The following is a 20,929-nucleotide window of genomic DNA, read 5'->3' as shown; positions in this document are numbered from 1 at the left end:
ATGTGAGTATCAACACCATCGAACGACGACTGAAGGAGGCGAACATGTCCTACCGTCCCACTGGACTGGCCTTCCAAGTTCACAGACGCCAACCCCATTGAAAATGTGTGGGGAACTATGAAAACGCATCTTGCCGGGAGGCCAGTCCATGATTTAAAGCGACTCGTGCGCCAAGTTCGCAAAATCTAGTCCTGTTTGTCGACGAGCTACGCAGAAAAGCTGGTTCAAAGCATAAAGAAGATGCCAGGCTATACTCGACAACGCTGGAGACTACACGGCTTATTGAGTAATTTTATATTTTATGAATAGTCGCCTTTCTTTTTTTCTGACACAGACTGTAAGTTGGGGGGAAAAAATCCATTATTTTTGCGCAAATGGTTTACAACTGCATTACGGTGAATCTTTAGCTCCTGGGAGATGCCACGACTACTAACAATTTGTATTAGTTATTTCTGTGATTTTATCGGCAGTTTTCACATTATCGACATTTTCTTTAATATCAAAAATGCCTAAACGGAAAATAATGTTTTTTTTTCCAGAGCCTAATATTTCAATGAAACTTGGAACAAATACAAGGTGGCGCAAAATTAATCATCCCATTTGGTTTTTGAATAACCTCTGCACTAAATAAAAAAAAATTTTGGAAACCTGTGTTTTAACATTCAAGCGCTTTATAACATGTCCGTTTGTACATATTATATATTGCAGCAGTCTAGTTCCCAAAAGTTAAATATGATTCACATACGACGCCATTTGAAAAAGTTATAAACCTTCCGATAGGGTGATTAATTTTGAGCCACCTTGCATTATTATTTATATAATTTTCAAAAATAGGCTTTATACGACATGGTTTTAAGTCAAGCAAATGCTGAAAACCGAAGCGATTTTAAAACATTTGTGAAGAGATAGTCTCGCATAGTCCACAAACATAAATTGTTAGCCCTAAGCTGCTAATAAAAATATAAGGAATGTATTTGGTTTAAAATTTTTTCGTGTGGTATGGACCTAAATATGTACATCAATTTGTTTAAAAATATTATAAATTTTAAGAATTGGATTTCTTACCTGTACTCCTGACCATTTTGCATCGATCAATTGACCATTTCTTAACGTTTTCGATCGCCTATTATTCACCTGAGAATCCGACAGGTGGCGTTGCTGCAAAGTACAATTAGAGATGTTGTAAAGTATAAGGTTCTTATAGATCAAGTTTTATGTACAATATTGTAGAAGTTAAAAAAATGTTAATTATACACTAATACATACAGTTTAACAATACAGTTTAACAAGAAAATTTTTAGACATGTCAAGTGATTTGCACTTTTTTAACTAAAACCAGCGTATCTGATTGAATTTGAAGAGCCTTTCAAAAATATTTCAATAACTTTAATAGTTGCCAGTATTTCGTACGGTGAACTTTTTGATTCTACCGAAGCAAGCAAAAAAAAAATATTATAAAACAAATGTTGCTCTCAGCTGTCAGGAAAGCGTTTTTACTTATCTATTTTCAGCATCGTTTGCTAAGATGATTTGATATACCGTTATCTCACTGAGATGTTATACACACGTTAGTCATCAATCAGTCATAAAATAATGGTAAGAGTGATTTGTTGATCAAAATATCAAATCCTACGTAAATTATAAAGAATGCAAAAATGTCTGGAAAACGGAAATCGTTTGAGGTGATTCAGTGTCTATTATATAATAGTTATACAACCTTTGGTTATAAGTTATACGGCCGCCTTGGCCGAATGAGCGGGTGCGTGACTACCATTGGGAATTCAGAGAGAAAACGTCGGTTCGAGTCTCGGTGAAACACCAAAATTAAATAAACGTTTTTTTCTAATAGCGGTCACCCCTCCGCAGATAATGGCAAACCTCCGAGTGTATTTCTGCCATGGAAAAAAGCTCCTCATACAAAATATCTGCCGTTCGGGGTCGGCTTGAAACTGAAGGTAACTCCATAGGAGGTGCAACCCGTCCTCTATACGACAAGTCATCTACATACAACAGACAAAAAACGTCTGGAATGTCGTTAATAAAGATTAAGAACAATAGTGGCCCGAGATGGCTAGCTTGAGCTACAGCTGAGGTAACTTTGATGGCATCAGATAGATTTTATATTGTTTATACGAACGAATTGAGTTCTATCAGTGAGATAAGATGCAAACCCCTTAAGTAATCTAGGGTGAATACCAATTGACCATTCCCACGACAGTCGGCTCTACCTAACCGGAACGACCCGGATTTATATCCGGCCAAGGACGTCACTTCAGCAGCATTCCTCGTATATGCACGGGGAATGTTTATGCTGCTACAACAACAACAACAACAACAACCAATTGAACCCAGTAGGATTCTATGGCTGACTCTATCGAATGCCTTCCAAAAGTCGATAAATGTGACATCGCATTGTTGGCCTGTTTCAAATTGTTCATATGGTCAGAAGGTGGATCCTTTTTATTGCAGTAAAATATTAGATACATCAGCCCAAAGCCCGGATATTAATCCAATAGAAAATTTGTGGGCATTTTCAAAGAAAAATGTTGCAAAAATCATTCAAAGCATCGAGCAGAACCCAAAATGATGTCCAAAAATGTATTCACTCTATTCGTAGCAGACTAAACGGTGCAATAGAGGCTCGGGGTAGTCTGTCAAAGTACTGATTCAGATTATTTTTTTTAAATATTAACTTAAAGCTATTCATGCAAAGGTAAACAACCTTTCTTGACAGCTGTGTTTGAAGTATATATTGTTTTTGCTTTTTATTTGTGTGATATATATTATTTATTGATTGAAAGAAAACCATAAAAAATACATTTTTCTTAATTAATTTCGCTAGATTAGTATATGTCAAAACACTTTCCTGACAAACTGTACACCACATTTATTTAACTGTATACTCACAATGTCATCATAGGCATCTTTAACCGCTGTCAATGTCAACACGCCAATTAACGGTATAGCCGTGGTTACGGGCGTCAACGACGATATCGCTGGTATCAGCTGTAGCACCAACAAGCACAGGAAATAAAAATTGGCAAGACGTTGAAATTGCTCGAGCAGATTGAATGGCAAAAATGTCAGCAATGTGTATTTGGACGTTTTAATGAAGTTATCCTGGGGGAAATAAAAAAATGTTAGAAAATGGCAAAATTATTTAATTGGAATATTTTAAATTCGAAAAATGTACTTCCACAGTGAAATCGATTTTTGTGCGGTAAATAGGGGTTAAAAAAAATACCTTCAAAAACTTGAAAAATAGCTAGAAATGATAGATTTTCACAAGATTTTGAAGAATTTTTTTCATGCGATGGTGAGGATCGCAAAAAAAGTCTGCCTTAGGAAATATGTAAACGCGTTACGCAAAAACTTATAAAATTATTTTAAAAAAACCGATATGCTCAAAAACATAAAAAAATGTTTGTGCCTCATTTTAAACATAACATACATAAACAATAATATTATATTTATAAACATACTACAGTAGAAACTCGATACTTGCGCAACTCTTGCCACACAATGTTTTTTTTTTCATTGCGTACCCAGTACATGCGACACTAAAAAATGTTTACCTCGATACTTGCAACTTTTTTTGATTTGTTTTTCCCTTTCACTCTTTCTACGTTGTAAAGCTCGGGGAAGTACCGTTGTTGAATGATTTTAATGAATGAATTTAAGGGAAGTACCGCCCAATTCATTTGCTGAGGAAATGACCGCTTTGCGTTAACTTTTGCATAGATTGGTCTTATAATGTCAAAGAAAAAATTTACTTTGTTTACAATAAAAGAAAAAGCTGACATACTGAACAAATTAAATGCCGGAATATCCATTCATGCATTAGCTAAAAACTTTCAAGTGCATAGAGCAACAATAGCTCGTATTGAAAAAAATGAACAGTCCATTATTAAGAAGTTTTTACCCGATCTGAATCCGGTCCAGGTACAAGGAACTCTTAAGATTTCTGAGTTTCAAAAAATGGAAAGGGCTTTATTCAATTGGTTTGCGGACCAAAGGGCCAAGAACTTCCAAATAATTACAAGTGATATGCTAAAAGAGGAAGCCAAGTTATTTCGTGGATGGTTGGGTTGCAAACTTTAAAAAGGGCCGTGAAATACGATGGCTAAAGATTTGCGAAGAAAAATTATCAAATAATTTTGACAATTTAACAAAACAATGATAATTTAACAAAACAATTATGGATTTAAGTTTGTCGAAAGAGCAGATATACAAAGCCGATGAGCCTGGCTTATTTGGAAGTTCTTAACCGACTCCGGGACATACGATCATTAAGAAGAGCAAAACTTTTCTTGCTTGTACACATGTTGCTGGAAATCATAAAGTAAAAATTATGATTATGGGGAGTTTGGTGAATCCGTGTTCATTACAAAATTTTACTAATATGCCTGTTGTCTACAAAGGAAATAAAATTCCTGAATGACTCAACAAGCAGAATTGCCGAATTTGGGCGAATGATAATCCATGAGTGATTGCCGAAAAACCAATGCACCCACAAAGAGTGACTGTTTGGTGCGGTTTATGGGCCGGCGGCATCATTGGGCCGTATTTGTTCCAAAATGAGGCCGGTCAGGCAGTTACTGTGAATAGTGTTCGCTATCGTGAGATGATAAGGAGCTTTTTATGGCCCAAATCGGAAGATATGCATGTGGACGATATGTGGTTTCAACAGGACCGTGCCACACAGCTAACGAAACAATGGCTCTTTTGCGCGAAAGATTTGATGGCGTCGCGGCGATGTCAATTGGTCGCCAAGATCATGTGATTTGACCCTGTTGGACTTCTTTCTTTGGGGTTATTTGAAAGAAAAGGTGTTCATCAATAAGCCAGCAACAATTCAAGAGCTAAAGGATGAGATAATTCGGCACATTAACGGCATAGAACCTCAATTATGCCTCAGCGTCATCGAAAATTATGCCTCAGCGTCATCGGATGGAGGTGTGCCGCCGAGGCTGCGGCGGCCATTTGGCCGATATTTTATTCCAAACGTAATTGAGCAATACCAATATTATAATAATAAAGAGAAATGATAATAAGATAAAAAAAATTGTATTTTATTCAAAATTAACACCGGCCCTTGAAACTTAACCACCCTTTACAAAATGCTTTTTAGAGAGTGCATGGGATGCTCTTACTGCAACTTCAAATCAGTCATCGTTTCAAAAACTGTTTGAGCAAGCGTCTGACTGGGATTGTGACGATATCACTGCTCTTTCGGAGTTACGATTACAGGTGGCTTATTTAATTCATTGCAACTTTGCTTCTGGAAGTAGAACCATTGCAGCAAGACTCTGAATGTGTACACGGTGAAAGAACTAACGACGAGATGCTAAATACGAATAAAAATACATCGGAGGGGGCAATAACAGCATTCAATTTATGCTTGGATTGCGCAGAGCAAAAGAATGTTTGCTTAAATGATGTTATGACGCTGCAGAGGCTCAGAATTAGTGTGGAACAAGCGAGTGCGTACAAAAAAAACCAAAATCGAAAATTTCTTTAATTTCAAATGAAATGCATCGCTTCAAAGTGTTTTTAATTAATATTATAAAAACAAATAAACTTGGATTAAAATAAAATAAATAATTGGCGCATACACTTCTGTTGGTGTTTGGCCGAGCTCCTCCTATTCATGGCGTGTGCTTCGATGTTGTTCCACAAATGAAAGAACTTACATTTTTCAAGCCGACTCCGAACAGCAAATATTTTTTATGAGCTTTTCCATTGCAGAAATACACTCGGAGGTTTGCCATAGTCCGCCGAGGGCGACTGCTATTAGAAAAAAAACTTTTTTTTTATCATTTTGCTGTTTCATGCACGAAGATTCGAACCTACGCACTCCCGAATGGTAGTCACGCACGAGCCCATTCGGCTATGGCCGCATCCATTGAATTGCTATCAGTAAAACAAAACTATTTTAATTTGTGTGGAAAAAAACCTCAGTACTTGCGGCAACCTCGAAGGTGCACTGAGCCCGGTTTTCATTGCGTGCAAGAATCGAGTTTCTACTGTATTTTCTGAAAAAAATCACTCACAAAAGGTAAATGAGAAAATATAGAACATCGCCAATCGTCGTTTTTTTAGTTCCGATTATTCATTTTAAGGGAGTATTTAAATCTAAAATTATGGTAAAATTCATAGGCAATTGTCATATATCAGCATATAAACAAACAAAGTCAAAGCCATTGACCTAGAACAGGTACACTTTTATGCACATATTTGTTTATCTTTGAGTTGATATATTTATATGTCTATATATGTTATGTATATGTAAGTGTATGTGTACAAATATTCTATACGTAGTGAGAGCATACTTGGTAACTATGTATGCATTTTTTCAACTCAGTATTGCAAAATGCCGGAACACTTAACAAGAAGACAATGCGAACGAATGCTCGTTAAATTCATTATTTATGTGATCCAAAGCCATACAAACTTATTACTTTACACACTGTGTGGGCGCACATAAATACACACGTGCCTCATGCCGATCGAATACAATCACACAAAAGTACTGTATCAATATTAATTGTTTTAATTGAATTGATTAAAAGCTGGTATTTATAAGGCATGAATGGCCACACACTGTTACCTATCGTATCATCAGAGCGGATAACACCTACCCCACGCTTGAAATACGCTTCGGTAAATGTCATACAACAAATATTTTTAATTGATATATCAAAGCTGTTAGCTCTTTCCCGCTTTTGTTGTACCATAAAAGCTTGAGGCGTAAATGCTTAGTCACTTCTTTCCACACGATTATTCATTAATACGAATTCATCTGTTATTTTCTCCTCATCTATCATCTACTAGAACCTTACTTTCAATTAACAATAAGGCAAATTGTTTTAGTGTTTCGAGCATAGAGAGCGGCAATGTGTCACTTATGTATTTTAATGGTGAAAAGTTAGTTACTTAGCGGACATATTTAATACGGTTTCCAAAAACAAAATTTGTTTTTTTAATTAATTCAAATTAATTTTTATTTAATATTTTGAATAAGTGAATATTGGGACATTACGATGCATACGAAGGTTACCTTTTACATTTTGTGCTTTTACAAAATCAGGTGTGACGAGCTGTAACTTGATATTTTTATGGAAAAGTTAAGTAGTTTTTAACATAAACTTGCTGACGTTTTCACTTACGAACTTTATTTGGTCTTTTTTCAGTGAGTTAAATAATTCATCTCGTCAAAAACATTTGTACATTTCATGATGGAATAGATGAAAACAAACCCCTTACTGTTATTGATTCGTCTCAGTATTTTTTTTTTCTCGAATTTAGTATTCAGGGTCGAGTTTACGAATACATGTCGAAAAGTCGCCATCGAAGCCGCATAAAACTATTTGGTTCCATCAGGCATCCCGGATAGGAAATAGGACCAATTGATAGAAAAAGTTGCTTCTACTAGCGGTAGCCCCTCCATTTATGGAAAATATCAAGACGCACGCCACAGTAAGAGGAGAAGCTCGACCAGCGCCAAATATTTATTTATATTTTTTTTTAATTATATTCTTTATTATTCTTTTGCAAACTGTATATACACAAAATAAGAAGAACACACAAAAGAGTTTTAATTTTTAACTCATTAAAAATACGTGCTTTTTCTCGTTCACACGACAGTCGGTTCTACGTAACCGGAGCGACCCGGATTTATATCCGGCCAAGGACTGTCACTTCAGCAGCATTCGCAGTATACATATGTATGAATAGGGATTGTTTATGCGGCTACAACAACAACAATGTGCTTTTACTTAGACACAACTTAGCGCTTAGTTGGTCCGGACTTAATTTACGTAACTTAACTTCACTAAACACTAAAACAGCTGTAGATTTTAAGTTGCTACGTTTCAGCCTTACGTGAATTGAAAGTGCTAAGAAATCGGTTCTGTCATATCTTCGATTTTATAAATCTCAAAAATAAATGTAGAGAAATATAGTAGAAATAATTTTTGAAAAGAGTTTATATGATGTGGCATTATAGGAGGCTAACTGCTAAACAAATGCCACAGAAAATACAAAACAAAAAATAAAAATAATGATGTTTTGAGTAATCGTTGCGAATTTCTTAAATAAAGTGAAATTAAGTTAAATTGAGTTAAGCGTAAATTAACAGAGCTTTTAATTGTGCACCATCGTACACTCTCTCCTCTCCCTTTCCACATACTCGTATACATATTTTTTACTTTTTTATTTTTTATTTTTGTTATATTTTCGTGTAAACCGCTTTATTTTGTCTATATATGGGCACTTTCGTGTGTGTGTGTTTGGAAGTGCGTGTGATTGTATGTCTTTTTCAATGCCAATTCGTCAATCAGTCCAACAAATTGCTGCCCTTCGGCGTCGGCGGTCGCAAAGATCAATGGCAAGCCAGTATTAGCGGCGTACGACCCGTTTTCATGGTATATGTAAAATACATTTGTACATCCATTTACATGAGCATAAACTTATATACATACATACATATGTATGTATAAAGTACGCGCCGAAAGGTCAGAATGAATGAGTGGATGAATGGAAATGTGACAACGCAAATCGCAAATGCACTCACATAAACAAAATTGAAAAAGTTCGATATTTGCGTGCATAATATACCAGTTTGTATGTATGTAAGTATTACTAGACGATTAAGCTTTCGTTAGACTGGAAGTATGTACATACACAATTCCATACGCAGATGGATATGTGAGTGAGTGCCCACCGCCATCCAGCTCAACACACAATTCAAAAGTCATATAAACTACGAGTATCTGCTTTGGCTGTAATTTTGCCAAAGTAAACAGTACTTTTCCCCTTTTATGAGTATTTACACTGAGCGTCCATTAATATTTTTGATGTACAAGCAAATATAATTTCAATATGTTCACCCACTCTCTGTGGCGCTAAAATGCACTTTATTTTCAAATCAAATGCGCTTTCTGGAGCGATTACAGAGCAAACAGATTTATTGATTGCTTTCACATGAATTCATGGAAGTTTTGCAGAATATATACATACATATAATTAGATGCTGGAAGTGGTGAAATGTTAGTTTCTGAGAAGTGCATACATATTTATTGTCATAAAAACACTTACGGCGTATTTGAATTGCGCATTAAATTCTCGGTCGTTGGCTCGAATTCTTCGTTCATTCTCTGAAAGAAATTTGGAAAAAAAATATTAAAAATAATTTTTCTAAATATTCTAAGCTTTTTTCAAATTACCAAATGTACGTAAATAAAGAAATTCAATATTTTTGCGTAAAATTTTCGCGAAAATGCTACAACTGCTAACATGCCGGTCAACTTAGATTATTTCTGCGATTTTATTGACATTTTCGACGGTTTTCGGAATCAATGAAACCGAAATTACACTTAATATAAACTCCATTCATAATTTCAGTGGCCTGGCTTGCATTTTCGCATTTATCAAAGAAAAAATTTAAAATCTACCGAATTTTCTCTTAGTTGACTTGCATTGTTAACACCCTGTAACTCACAACTGAATGGAACAAACAAAAACAGCAAAAGAATTTTTTAGTGTTGAATGTCACCATATGTGTTGACAACGAGCATATACTTTAAATTGTTTCATCGATACTTTAGGAGATGTCGATCACTACAACCATCTACTGAGAAACCAATAGATTTCTTTTTCGCCAGACTAATATAAAAAAATGTTTGTGAGAACATTTTACTCTAGAAATAATTATAAAATTATGAAATAAAAATAAAATTTGTTTTTTGATTAGCAGTCAACCCAATATACAATTCATATCATAAGTTACAATTAAATGATGATAATGACCAACAAATAGGTCAATCTACAGAATAATACCAACCTTATTCAGGCCTTTAACATACAGTTTGTCAAGAATATCTTTGCAAAGTGAAGAAAAATTTTAAATTTTAGCTTTGATAGAGAATTCCAACAACAAATAATAAAGCAAACAAAAAAATTATACACACATTCCATTACTGTACTTGTCTACGACTATTAGACGCCAACAGTTATTAAATAAACACACACACATTACAAAAACAACAACAAAAAAGATGTTTACTCTATTTAAAAAGTGTCAAAAAAGTCTTTGCATAACTGATGAAAATAACACAAAATGCAGTCTTTTGGGGTTAATATTTTGTATGTTCTCCTTAGGCATCAATTACCGCTTGAAGACGACTTCGCATTGATTTAATTAGTTTCCGACTATCATAGTATTTTTCCCCACTCTTCTCTGATGAATCTTATTTTTTCAGTTTTATTAGTTGGCGATCTTTTTCCTACTTTTCTTTTTAAATGAACCCACAAATTCTCGATTGAGTTAATGTCGGGACTTTGGGCGGGAGTATCAATATCTTTGGTGCAGTTGTAGAGTAACCAGGACCTGCATAAATAAGATTTATGTTTGGGATCATTATCTTGATAGTATTTGTATTTAAATTTTTCGAATTTTTCGGGTCAACAAAGCCGAATTTTCTAATACTGGAAGTCAATTCGTTTTTTAAAATATCAAGATATACTTCCTTGGTCATTATTTCCTCCAAAATTTTGATTTCACCCACTCCCATTGTTGATATAGAACCCCAAACCATTACTGACAGTTTTCCAAACTTTACGGTAGCGATAATATTTTTGTTTTGTAGTGCTGTGAGAGGCTTACGCCAAACTCTCTGGGGTCTATCTTGGTAGTAGAGCATCATTTTCGTCTCATCTGAGAAAATAACGTCATCCCAGTACTCTGTGGGAAGTGATATGTGCTCGGTGGCAAAGCTCAATCTTTTATTAACATTTTGTGCTGATAACAGGGGTTTTTTCCTAACCACTCTTGAAGAATATTTGTGTTTTTGCAACACTTTTCGAACAGTTTCATGAGAAACTCTTAACCCGTAGTCTTTTTCCACTTGAAGGGCTAATCCTCTTGTACTGCTTTGCGGCTATTATAAATAGTTTTAATAATTTTACATTGAATTCGCTGCATCACTTTTTTGGTCTGCCTGTAGATCCTTTCAACTCGAGTCTTCCTTCATTTTCAGCACGGTTTATGATATTATATACAGTTCTAATTTTGAGGGAGAACATATCGGCGATTTTTCTGGCTGATTTGCCTTTGTAGTGATTGAAATACATACACTTATTGAATAATATTTTTTGAAACTCGTTTTCCTGGCATTGTTTTTTATTCAAATCTGAGATCACTTGTACCACTGAAGACAATCACTTTATATATTAAATAAATAATTTCTTACCCCTTTCACATTCCATACCATTTGCAAAAAACTCCAAATAAAAATAACTGCATTTTTTGTTGTTTTCATCAGTTATGCAAAGATATTTTTGACACTTTTTAAATAGAGTAAACATCTTTTTGTTGTTGTTGTTTTTGTAATGTGTGTGTGTTTATTTAATAACTGTTGGCGCCTAATAGTCGTAGATAAGTACAGTAATGGAATGTGTGTATAATTTTTTTGTTTGCTTTATTATTTGTTGTTGGAATTCTCTATCAAAGCTAAAATTTAAAATTTTTCTTCACTATGCAAAGATATTCTTGACAAACTGTACATATTTCCTTCATATCAATAGTTTAAGTGCAAGTGACGTTTATATTTTATGATTGTTTTTGTAAAAACAAAATATTAGGGGACTCTTATTCATATAGGCTAAGTTCTTGTGTGGACCCTAAGCGCTCACTCAAGAAAACCCACCCAACTGTAATAAAATTATTTGGTAAATTAGTCCTTATGTTCGGAGAGAAAATTGAGAAATAGTTAAGACAGTCTTTAAGGAATCGAGTTCAAGCATTGGACTCTCTACGGATGCATGTAGATTCTCGCCAGCACTTGGCAAACAAGGAACGCAGATCTTGCTGAGGCTTTCAACAGCGAGTATGTACACAATTTCTCACGGAAATATTGGCGGCACACTGGGAAATTGCATCTATGACCACCAGACTTGCATCCTCTAAACGGTTTCTGCACGCTAGCTGTGCAAATGTGTTGCTCCTCGAAGAAACGTTTCTCAGATTTGTGGGAACCTGTTTCTTGAAAACTTTAAAAATTTATGCTCACTAGTAGTGCTGATTAGATTCGCTAAGATATGGAGATGATTTAAGGACATGTTTGGTAGTTGTGCGGAAGTAACGAAAAAAGAAATTTCGTTCTTGACCCCCACAACTGGTTTCCACAGCGGCCGAGTAAACTATTTAAGTGTCATCATTTTAAACTAACTTAACATAGTGCTTGCCAGAAGAAATGGTGACGCTTTTCTTATTACCTGCTTCTTATTACCAAATTCAGAACTGAACTGGATGACAAGGTAAACTAGAGTATATCTGCATTTGACAGGAAACTCCTCGTGTACCAAGACACTGAATCTGCTAGGTATGCAGAATTGCATTCGGCTAATTTGAATCCTGGACGCATGGGTATAACTGGCAAGAGGGTTAGCTGACACCAAATTATTGGACTCCCCCAGGCGAAGTCCTTACTGGGGAGTACAACCAAAAGAGGCTTAAAATCTCATATCTCTCTCCAATGATGCTCATTCTTACAGGTAATTGCAGACTGCGTAGTTATCTACAAATGATCGGGATTTGGCCCACAAGATCGGGATATGGTCGGCTGATTCTTGTCGTTTCTGTGACCAATCCCAGGAAACTCCAATGCAACTTCTCCTTTAATGTAGCGCTATAGCGTAGAGAAGGTTGAGACATCTCGGTCATTTACAGCTGGAAGAAATTCACATACGCTCAGTCCAACCTAGCTTTAACTTAAGTTTAATAACGGAACTAGGTCTGGATGAGGTACTGAGATGTGTAGAGGGCATAATAGACATAGGTGGGCACACTGCATTATAAATTTACTGCATTACAAAAAGCAGTAATCAGTAAAATTTTACTGATAATGAAGCTTAATTTGCATTACCAGTAAACTTTTACTGATTACTGAAAAAAATTTGCAGTAAAAATATTTTTTTACTGATTACTGAAAAAAATTGCAGTAAAATTACTGATAATGTAATTTGATTTGCATTATCAGTATAATATTTACTGTTTATGGGAAGTCAAAATGTAATACACTCTCATCACGAAATTCAATCATTTATGTACTCAATAATTCTTTCTTTTTTTTGGTTTCTCTTATTTTCCTAAATAACAAAATAGTAACCCCCTAACTGTAACTGTCGTACAATCCAAACAAAAGAATTGGATGAATATGCAAAGAGAAAAACAGGCCAATAAATATTTATTGCACGCTACACATATCTATACAACATAGAAAGAGTGGTCAAGTATGGAAAAGTAGCCTGTGCCAAAACTCGTATTCTACCTCAACCACCTCAAAAAACATTGTTCGACTTCGGGGATGAAAGTAATGGTAAACTTTTTACACTTGCTTTTCAATTAAATATTTGTTTTATGCATACTATATTTACTTAAATAGATATTAGCATACAATGTGGTTCCACTGACTCGGAAAATTATCTTCAAGAAACGCTCTTATACCTGGCCGAACGAGAAGAAACAACAGGTTGCCTAAATAAATATCAGGCTATTATTTTTAAAATATAATACCCCATTACCGTCATCTGCACCTGTAGAACGGTTGTTTTCATTCGCTGGAATTGTAAATCGGTCCAAAAGGCAAAAACTGCAATTTTTTTCAGTAATCAGTAAAAAAATATTTTTACTGCAATTTTTTTCAGTAATCAGTAAAAAAATATTTTTACTGCAATTTTTTTCAGTAATCAGTAAAAAAATATTTTTACTGCAATTTTTTTTCAGTAATCAGTAAAAAAATATTTTTACTGCAATTTTTTTCAGTAATCAGTAAAAAAATATTTTTACTGCAATTTTTTTTCAGTAGTCAGTAAAAAAATATTTTTACTGCAATTTTTTTCAGTAATCAGTAAAAAAATAATTTTACTGCAAATTTTTTTCAGTAATCAGTAAAAGTTTACTGGTAATGAAAATTAAATTGCAATATCAGTAAAATATTATATTTACTGCATTTTTACTGTTACTGCAAAGTGCCCACCTATGATAATAGACCATGAGGACGAAGGGAAAACCTCAAGTTAAGTTATAACTGAATCTATTACCTGTACAATTATGCAACCATTAAAAAATTAATTATATAAAATTCTGATTGTCAAACCGTCATTTTAGAAGTAGTATTCTTTTGAAACCTTTGGGGAAAAATACACATACATATATGTTTGCCATTTAATTACCAGAAAAGTAATACGAGCTGCGTCGCCGTCGCATTTGTGACAGTCTTCGTACTCCCATATCCTTAGCGCTAGCGAATACACTATTTCCACTACCAGCCCCGTTTACCGCCGTCGTCGAAAACTGTTCAAAGTCGGCACTAACGCTTAGGCCTTTAAGCCCACTAATGCCTTCCGCACCACCGTTACCCCCCAATGCTCCCTCTCCTGTCGTCTTCGCGTTGATTGTACTGTGTGTTGAACGAGATCGTCGACGTACGCACTCATTGCTTTTCCAACTAGACAAATTTCCAAAAACAGACTTTAACCTGGCCTGAAAACCATGCACAGGTGGCGGCAAGGCACCATCGGCCACGTCCTCTGCTGAAGCCAACTCAGGAGTAAGCAACATATGTTCGGGCGCGCTGCGCTCGCGAAATGCATGCGTCGTCTGCGGGCTGATCGTTTTATCGTTCAAATAAATTTTCGATTCTGCTTCTTTGTGTGCTACATTTGATTGCTCTGTGCAACATGACCATGGTAGATGATCGCTCTCACTTTTGCCAATTGCTCTGGGCACTTGCGGTTCGGAGTGTGGTTGTGCTTGGATTTCGCCTGTTTGTGCAAGCGTCGCTAGACTATAAAGACTGTCGGTTTGTGTGCGGCTCCGCCTTTTCTTGGAGTCACTGCGCGGGAGTACGGCTGCAACATTTGGTATCGTCAGACTTGTAGGCAACGTTGTAGTGCTGGTGGTGGTCGCGTTGGCATGGGCTAATGTCTCGGGCTTGCCTAGCGTTGCGGTGGCAGTATTCACAGTACCGATGCCTTTGGCACTAATTTTTCGTACAGGTGACTGAGAGAGTACAACATTTTCGGCAGGCGCAGCTAAATGTTTGCGACGTAGATGAAACCAACCATGGCGCGTCTTATGAGTTGATATCGGTTGTATATGGTGCTGTTCTTGTAGCGGAGGGGACGATTTCTCGTTGCCATCGGATATGCATTGTGATTTGGCTGCTTTGGAGGATTGTGGCTTTGGCGCCTGCTTCCTCTGTTCCGGTTGCAGCTGGTAGTGCTTCTGATGCGATTTTGGCAGCACACGCGTGGTAATCCCACACTCCTCATCTTCGGAAGACTCTACTTGGCGCGCGCCTAGCACTTCTAATTCCAGCGTATCCGGCCGCTTTCTAGTTCCGCTTGGCATCTCACACTACCGTCCAATTCCATATACGTACATGCACTACGCATGTATGTGTGGGTGAGATTATGGAGCCGAGATTTAAATGCAATTAACAGGCTGTAGCGATAAATGCTGCGATAACACGAATCTGCTGCGAATCTAAATTTTATGGATGAATGTATAACAGGACATTCCATTCCATTTTCACTTCAACGGCACTCCTTGCTTTTTTTAAAGCTAATTTTCAACGTTTATGAATTTACACACGAAACACTGGCGTAGTTTTTGGTTTTACTCCTTTAATTTATTTTTTATTTTTATTTAATTTATATAAAACTATTTACTTTATATATTGTAAAAGTAACTGAGTTCAATAAACAATTTGCGTTTTTTGCTCCATTACACTATTTCATTTTTATTTGTTTTAGTTTTATTCTTTTTTTTAGTTATTCTCCAAGAACGAACCACTTACTGCGATCCACTCCTACAAACTAAGGCCAAACACCTGGCGTTCACTGCTTCTGGCTGTTCAGATACATTTTTGGAAACATATATACAAACGTGCATTTATTCATACATACATACATTCATACATACATATGCATAATGAAGAAAATTTATTTGGCTTTCTCGATTTCAAATGCATACCGATTTGATTGATTACTTCGGAGTTTTTCAACAATATTTCTTGCTTCTAGCTTTAATTTCGATAGAAATGTACCACCCACCCAAGAATTCACATTCGTATAATTATTTGAGTGAAATTCACACCATTTAAGCATTCCTATAAGAGTTGTACCATTTGGTTTTCAGTTTGTTTGTTTGATACTAAGGCCAAACTTCTCTTCCAATTTGGGTGCATTTGTGTTTAGTTGATTTCTTACAAGTTTTTGCTGTCTTCAAGCGGCAGTTGGTTTGACTATGAAAATGTACTCGCTGGCTTTGCATTGCTAGTGGTGAGGTGTGGCCGCTATTAATATAGAAAAGAATTTTTACTAAAGACAAATTGCTGTTTTTATTTCCTACAATGGGAATTCAACTCGGAAGCTATTAAAATATAGAAATACTTCCTAAGCACCAGCACATTCAGTTACGGTGACCGTACATAATTTCCGTTAAATACAGGGCGCATTTGGTATTTGAGGAAATTTACATATGTGGCCAAAACTTCCTGAAACAATTATTTTACTTTTTTCTCTTTTTCAGAGACGCGCAGTTATCGTCGCCATATGTTAAATCAGACCGATTTAGAAATCTCTAATTTTCTTAAGTGCGCCCGTTCATTCGTTCATAAGGTTCGCCGTGAATTGGTAAAATCAGTCAGCGATGCAGTGGTATGTTCCAAAACCTTAAAAACACGAGTTTGCATCCTGTAGAATTTATTCAACAAGTGAAAGCGATCATAATATAATACCCTCACAATCAATGAGTGCCCTTGCGAGGGAGCTCAATGCTTCTGAGGGTCCGTCGAGTTGCCTTCGCGGTGACAGCGAATACAACTTTCAGCAATAGTCTGCTCCTTCACACAAAGCGATGGTGACCCAAGATTGGGTGGCTGGAAATTTCCATGACCACATTACACCGAACTTATGGTCGCCTAATTCCTCAGACCTTAATCCCTTGGAATACTACGTATGGGACGCAGTTGAGGGTGGAACCAATTAATATCCTTATAAAACCATTTCTTCTCTGAAGGCTTCAATTAATAGCGTTACGACCAATATGAATAAGGAGCATTTGATTCGAGCATGCAATCGTTTCCGGACCCGGATCAAGGAGGTTACTCCACTTTACGGAAATTTTATTGAATGGTTTTATAGATATATATAAAGTAAATGTTGTGTAAAAAATTCGCGAAGTTCCATTAAGTTTTTTACAATATAAGCTAATACAAGCTAATTCGTTTTACCCTCAAGTTGGCCTCAAATACCGTACGCACCCTGTACGTATTCAATGGACTTCAAAATCAATCAATCATCGAAATATGCAAATCACTTCATACTAACGACATTTTCCGCTTATTTGTGGGCATATTTAAAATATATTTGCAGGTAAAATATTAACTGGCTCTTGTAACAGTCTGGGCTACTCTGACACGAGTCTATACGCGTTTCGCTGTAAAGAGTCTTTCGCGTCTGCTCGAGAAAATTCATTAATTCATTAATTTTTTCTAAACTGGGAAATGCACGCATTTTCGAATAATTGAGATAAAATCCGTTTATAGCCTTCAGTTTTATGTCATCTCTAAGCGGCAGACGGTTTCCATCGTTTCAATGATTCACGAGCATTGCACATCCGAATGGTAACCACGCTCACTCGGTGACGGCGGCCAGCGGTAGTATGTAGTAAAAAATAGTTATTTATAATTAAAATTATTCAAAATTTGTGCAATATCATAACACATGGAGCCTGCATTTTTTTTTTTGCATTTTCTCATTCTTTAAGTAGTTTACAAATAAATAAATATGCGATTACTTGTAAGATAAGTTAAGTGATAAAAAAGGGGCTCGGTCCCGTTGTCATTACCTGTACGAAAAATACTTAAGAAATTTGTTTGCAGAGTTATAAACGAAAACTGACCTACAAAAGGAAGGTTTTTACTTTGAATGGCTAAAATATAATATATTTTATAAAATATGGACAACAATTTCATTTACAAACTTGAACGTTCTTCAAATGTATCACAATTTTTCTTTCGAAATTTAAATGAACAAAAAATGGGTGTTATGACGATCGGAGATGGGAGAATATAAAATTCCAGTCAAATACTTACAATACTCTTATTTACGTTTATATATTGTACTTAAGTGAATTAAAATTGAATAAAAAAAAAGAATCTTTTTATTTTTCATGGGCACGAACTTTGCAATCGATTTTAAATTAACCTCTCGATAAGTTTAAATTTTCAGGCCTCAATGGCGATACAAAATAAGAATAAATCGATCGGTGCCATGGGAGTCACAATATGTATTTGTATAAAACTGCGTCATGGAGAGCCATTCTGCTAACAACAATGACCAACAAAAAGCCTTGATAACTATTTCTTTGCCGTTGCTGTTGTTGTTGTGGCAGCATACAAATTTCCCATATCCTTGACCGGGTATAAATTCGAGTCATTCCGACATGGGAATGTCGATATTTCTATGAAATCCCCTGCACTTGTGAGTTAAGTATTTACACGCAAATATTCTTTAAAATTGATTACGATTCATACACAAAATTATTAAAACAATTGTCTAGAGACGATAATATAAATTAAATATACATACTACACAGTGCCTACATATGTCAGCTATTTGCTGACAAGGTCCTGTTGAGATAAAATGGTCTAGTCTAAGCGCCGCAATATAATTTAATACTCCGTTCAAAGTTAAACACTTTCAACCTCGATGAGTTTAGGCAGGCATGCATAAGAGTATTTAGTTAAGGTGATAAGAACAGATAATATGGGCTTTAAGACCGTTTTCCCCGGGGGGACATTTTTCGCCCCCCGGGGTGATACATAAAAAATTCCCGCACTCTTTTCGAGAGTGACGGTTCGCTAGATATATTAAAATCAGTTAACATTTGTTGTCCTCCGATGGAGGATCTATCAGATGTTAAGCTGATACACTTTGATCTTAGCTATAAGACCGAGAAGCATCCCCATGGCAGCCGGTTCTACGTTACCGGAATGCCCCGGGTTTTTCCCAACCAAAGGCTGCCGTCCCAGTAAACTAGCCCTGGCTAGTGATCCGTTTATCATCATGAGTATTTCGCACGTGTAAAATGTGTTTTTTTTGCTGGCATACATTTCTTCCTAAATGAAGGTACCTATTCCTATTATTGCTGTCTATTATTGATGTGCTGAAATGTTTATTTGGCAAGTGGCCAACCAATTCATAGGTCAACAAACGGCATTTGTTGCACAGGGCGTATGAGTAATCAAAATATCTTGTTGAAAAGGTGTGAATGCATTTGCATATATCCGAACAAGTGCAAAAACTCATATGAACGTAAGCACAATTTTTCATACCTCTAAATATATGTATATGTATATTTATGCATAACAAAGCCATATGAGTAAAAAAAAAATAAACAAGTAGAACTTTTTTTTTTTAATATTAAAACAGAGTGCAAAATGATTGCAAACTAGTTGTTGTACTTATGCACACACATACAAGTGTCTGCCTTATAGTCTTTACACATAAAACTTTCTCTATTTTCGCGCATTTTCAATTAAAAAAAATTTTTAAATTTATTTTAAACTCTATGAATTTAGAGGTAAGTTCATCTGCAGCAAATTTCTCACTTAAGAAATCCTCTTAAAATGATTACAAACACCTTATTTCGCCATGTACTTTAATATATCCAGTTAAGACACTTTAAAAATTGTTTTTGTTTTGGAAACAAATGAATTTGCAACGTTCTGTATTTATTAGACGCTTGCCTGCAAATAATGGCATACAAATTCATTTGACTCGAATCGTTTCGAAGTGCTTAAAGTGTTGAAAACATTTTACATATTTATATTTATATTTTGCCACATTTCGCGTATACATATCGGGTTGTGTATGCCTGAACCCTGTTGGCAAAAATTTGTGTACACTTTCATTTTAAGAGTTAGAAAGTTTTATTTGTTTTTGATGGCCTAAGTAATAAAAATGGTAAAAAATTGCATTAGCCATTAGTCAAGAAACACCTAGTTTCTTACTGATTCGTGTACATATGTGTATACAGGATGGCCCATATTGCCTTATTTTGGAGGGTGTCATGAAGTAATCCATTAACGATTGAGCACCTTAAAGCAATCAATTCGAGAGATAGAGCAATGTACCATTACCAAGGTTTTATGTAAACTGGACTTCATCGTGGGCTATAAATAATAGGAGTGTTTACTTTTCCGAGTAAACCAATAATATATCGAAAAAAAATTTTTTTTGTTCAATTTTTTTTTGTTTCAATTTGTAGAAACAATTTTTATGTGGACTGTCTTAACCATAAAACCGATTTTATTTTGTTTAACGCTAGGACATAGTGACATACCAGGGAATTGTAAGGCAGACAAATTAGTGAGAGAGGGCACTACCACTCGCCTCTCTCTTGATATGGAGATTGGAGGTATACCCCTCTCAACGTACAAACTGCACGGTGCAAGAAACATTTTCACTTCAGCCAACACGAGATGGGCTGATAGTCTGACATGAAGTGCTACAAAAAGAATTTGGCCAAAATTGGACGCTAGGCGCTCAAAGGCGCTACTTAATCGGCCATGGAAAAATGTGTCTATGTTAGTTGCTTTCATCACAGGCCACTGTCTCATAGGTAGTCATGCTCAAAGATTGAATGTACCTTATTTTGATTATTGAAAAAGCTTCAAGAATTTGGAGGAGGAAGAGTCTGTCAGACATCGTCTCTGCTACTGTCCCGCGTGACATGCCACTAGGTTTAGATACTATGGCTCATCATTCTTAAATGATACTGATGACCTTGGGGATATACATAAGTGTCAGCCAGATCAATGGGTTTGCCCTTAAAACAAAATGGTTTAACGAGGTG

The 20,929-nt window shown here is 35.7% G+C and overlaps 1 protein-coding gene and 1 pseudogene across 4 annotated transcripts in view; both read right to left on the bottom strand.

Moving 5' to 3' along the window:
* The window catches only part of LOC129237410 (phospholipid-transporting ATPase ID), a 110,177-nt gene that overhangs the window by 23,726 nt on the left and 65,522 nt on the right, over positions 1-20,929 (bottom strand). The window contains exons 1-4 of one of the 4 annotated variants that reach the window (XM_054872143.1): positions 14,236-15,636; positions 9,100-9,158; positions 2,908-3,120; positions 1,066-1,158 (exon numbers count right to left, since the gene is read on the bottom strand). In XM_054872143.1, the coding sequence (XP_054728118.1) occupies positions 1,066-1,158; positions 2,908-3,120; positions 9,100-9,158; positions 14,236-15,415 (1,545 nt within the window). In that variant the 5' untranslated portion in view covers positions 15,416-15,636. Of the gene's footprint in view, positions 1-1,065; positions 1,159-2,907; positions 3,121-9,099; positions 9,159-14,235; positions 15,637-20,929 lie in introns of those variants that run through there. The other 3 variants (XM_054872142.1, XM_054872144.1, XM_054872145.1) reach the window with 3 other exon arrangements.
* Positions 18,924-19,035, bottom strand: LOC129239937 (U2 spliceosomal RNA; annotated as a pseudogene).

This window comes from Anastrepha obliqua, chromosome 2 (genome assembly GCF_027943255.1).
Source record: "Anastrepha obliqua isolate idAnaObli1 chromosome 2, idAnaObli1_1.0, whole genome shotgun sequence".
Taxonomy (NCBI): domain Eukaryota; kingdom Metazoa; phylum Arthropoda; class Insecta; order Diptera; family Tephritidae; genus Anastrepha; species Anastrepha obliqua.
This window is presented reverse-complemented; position numbering and strand designations above follow the sequence as displayed.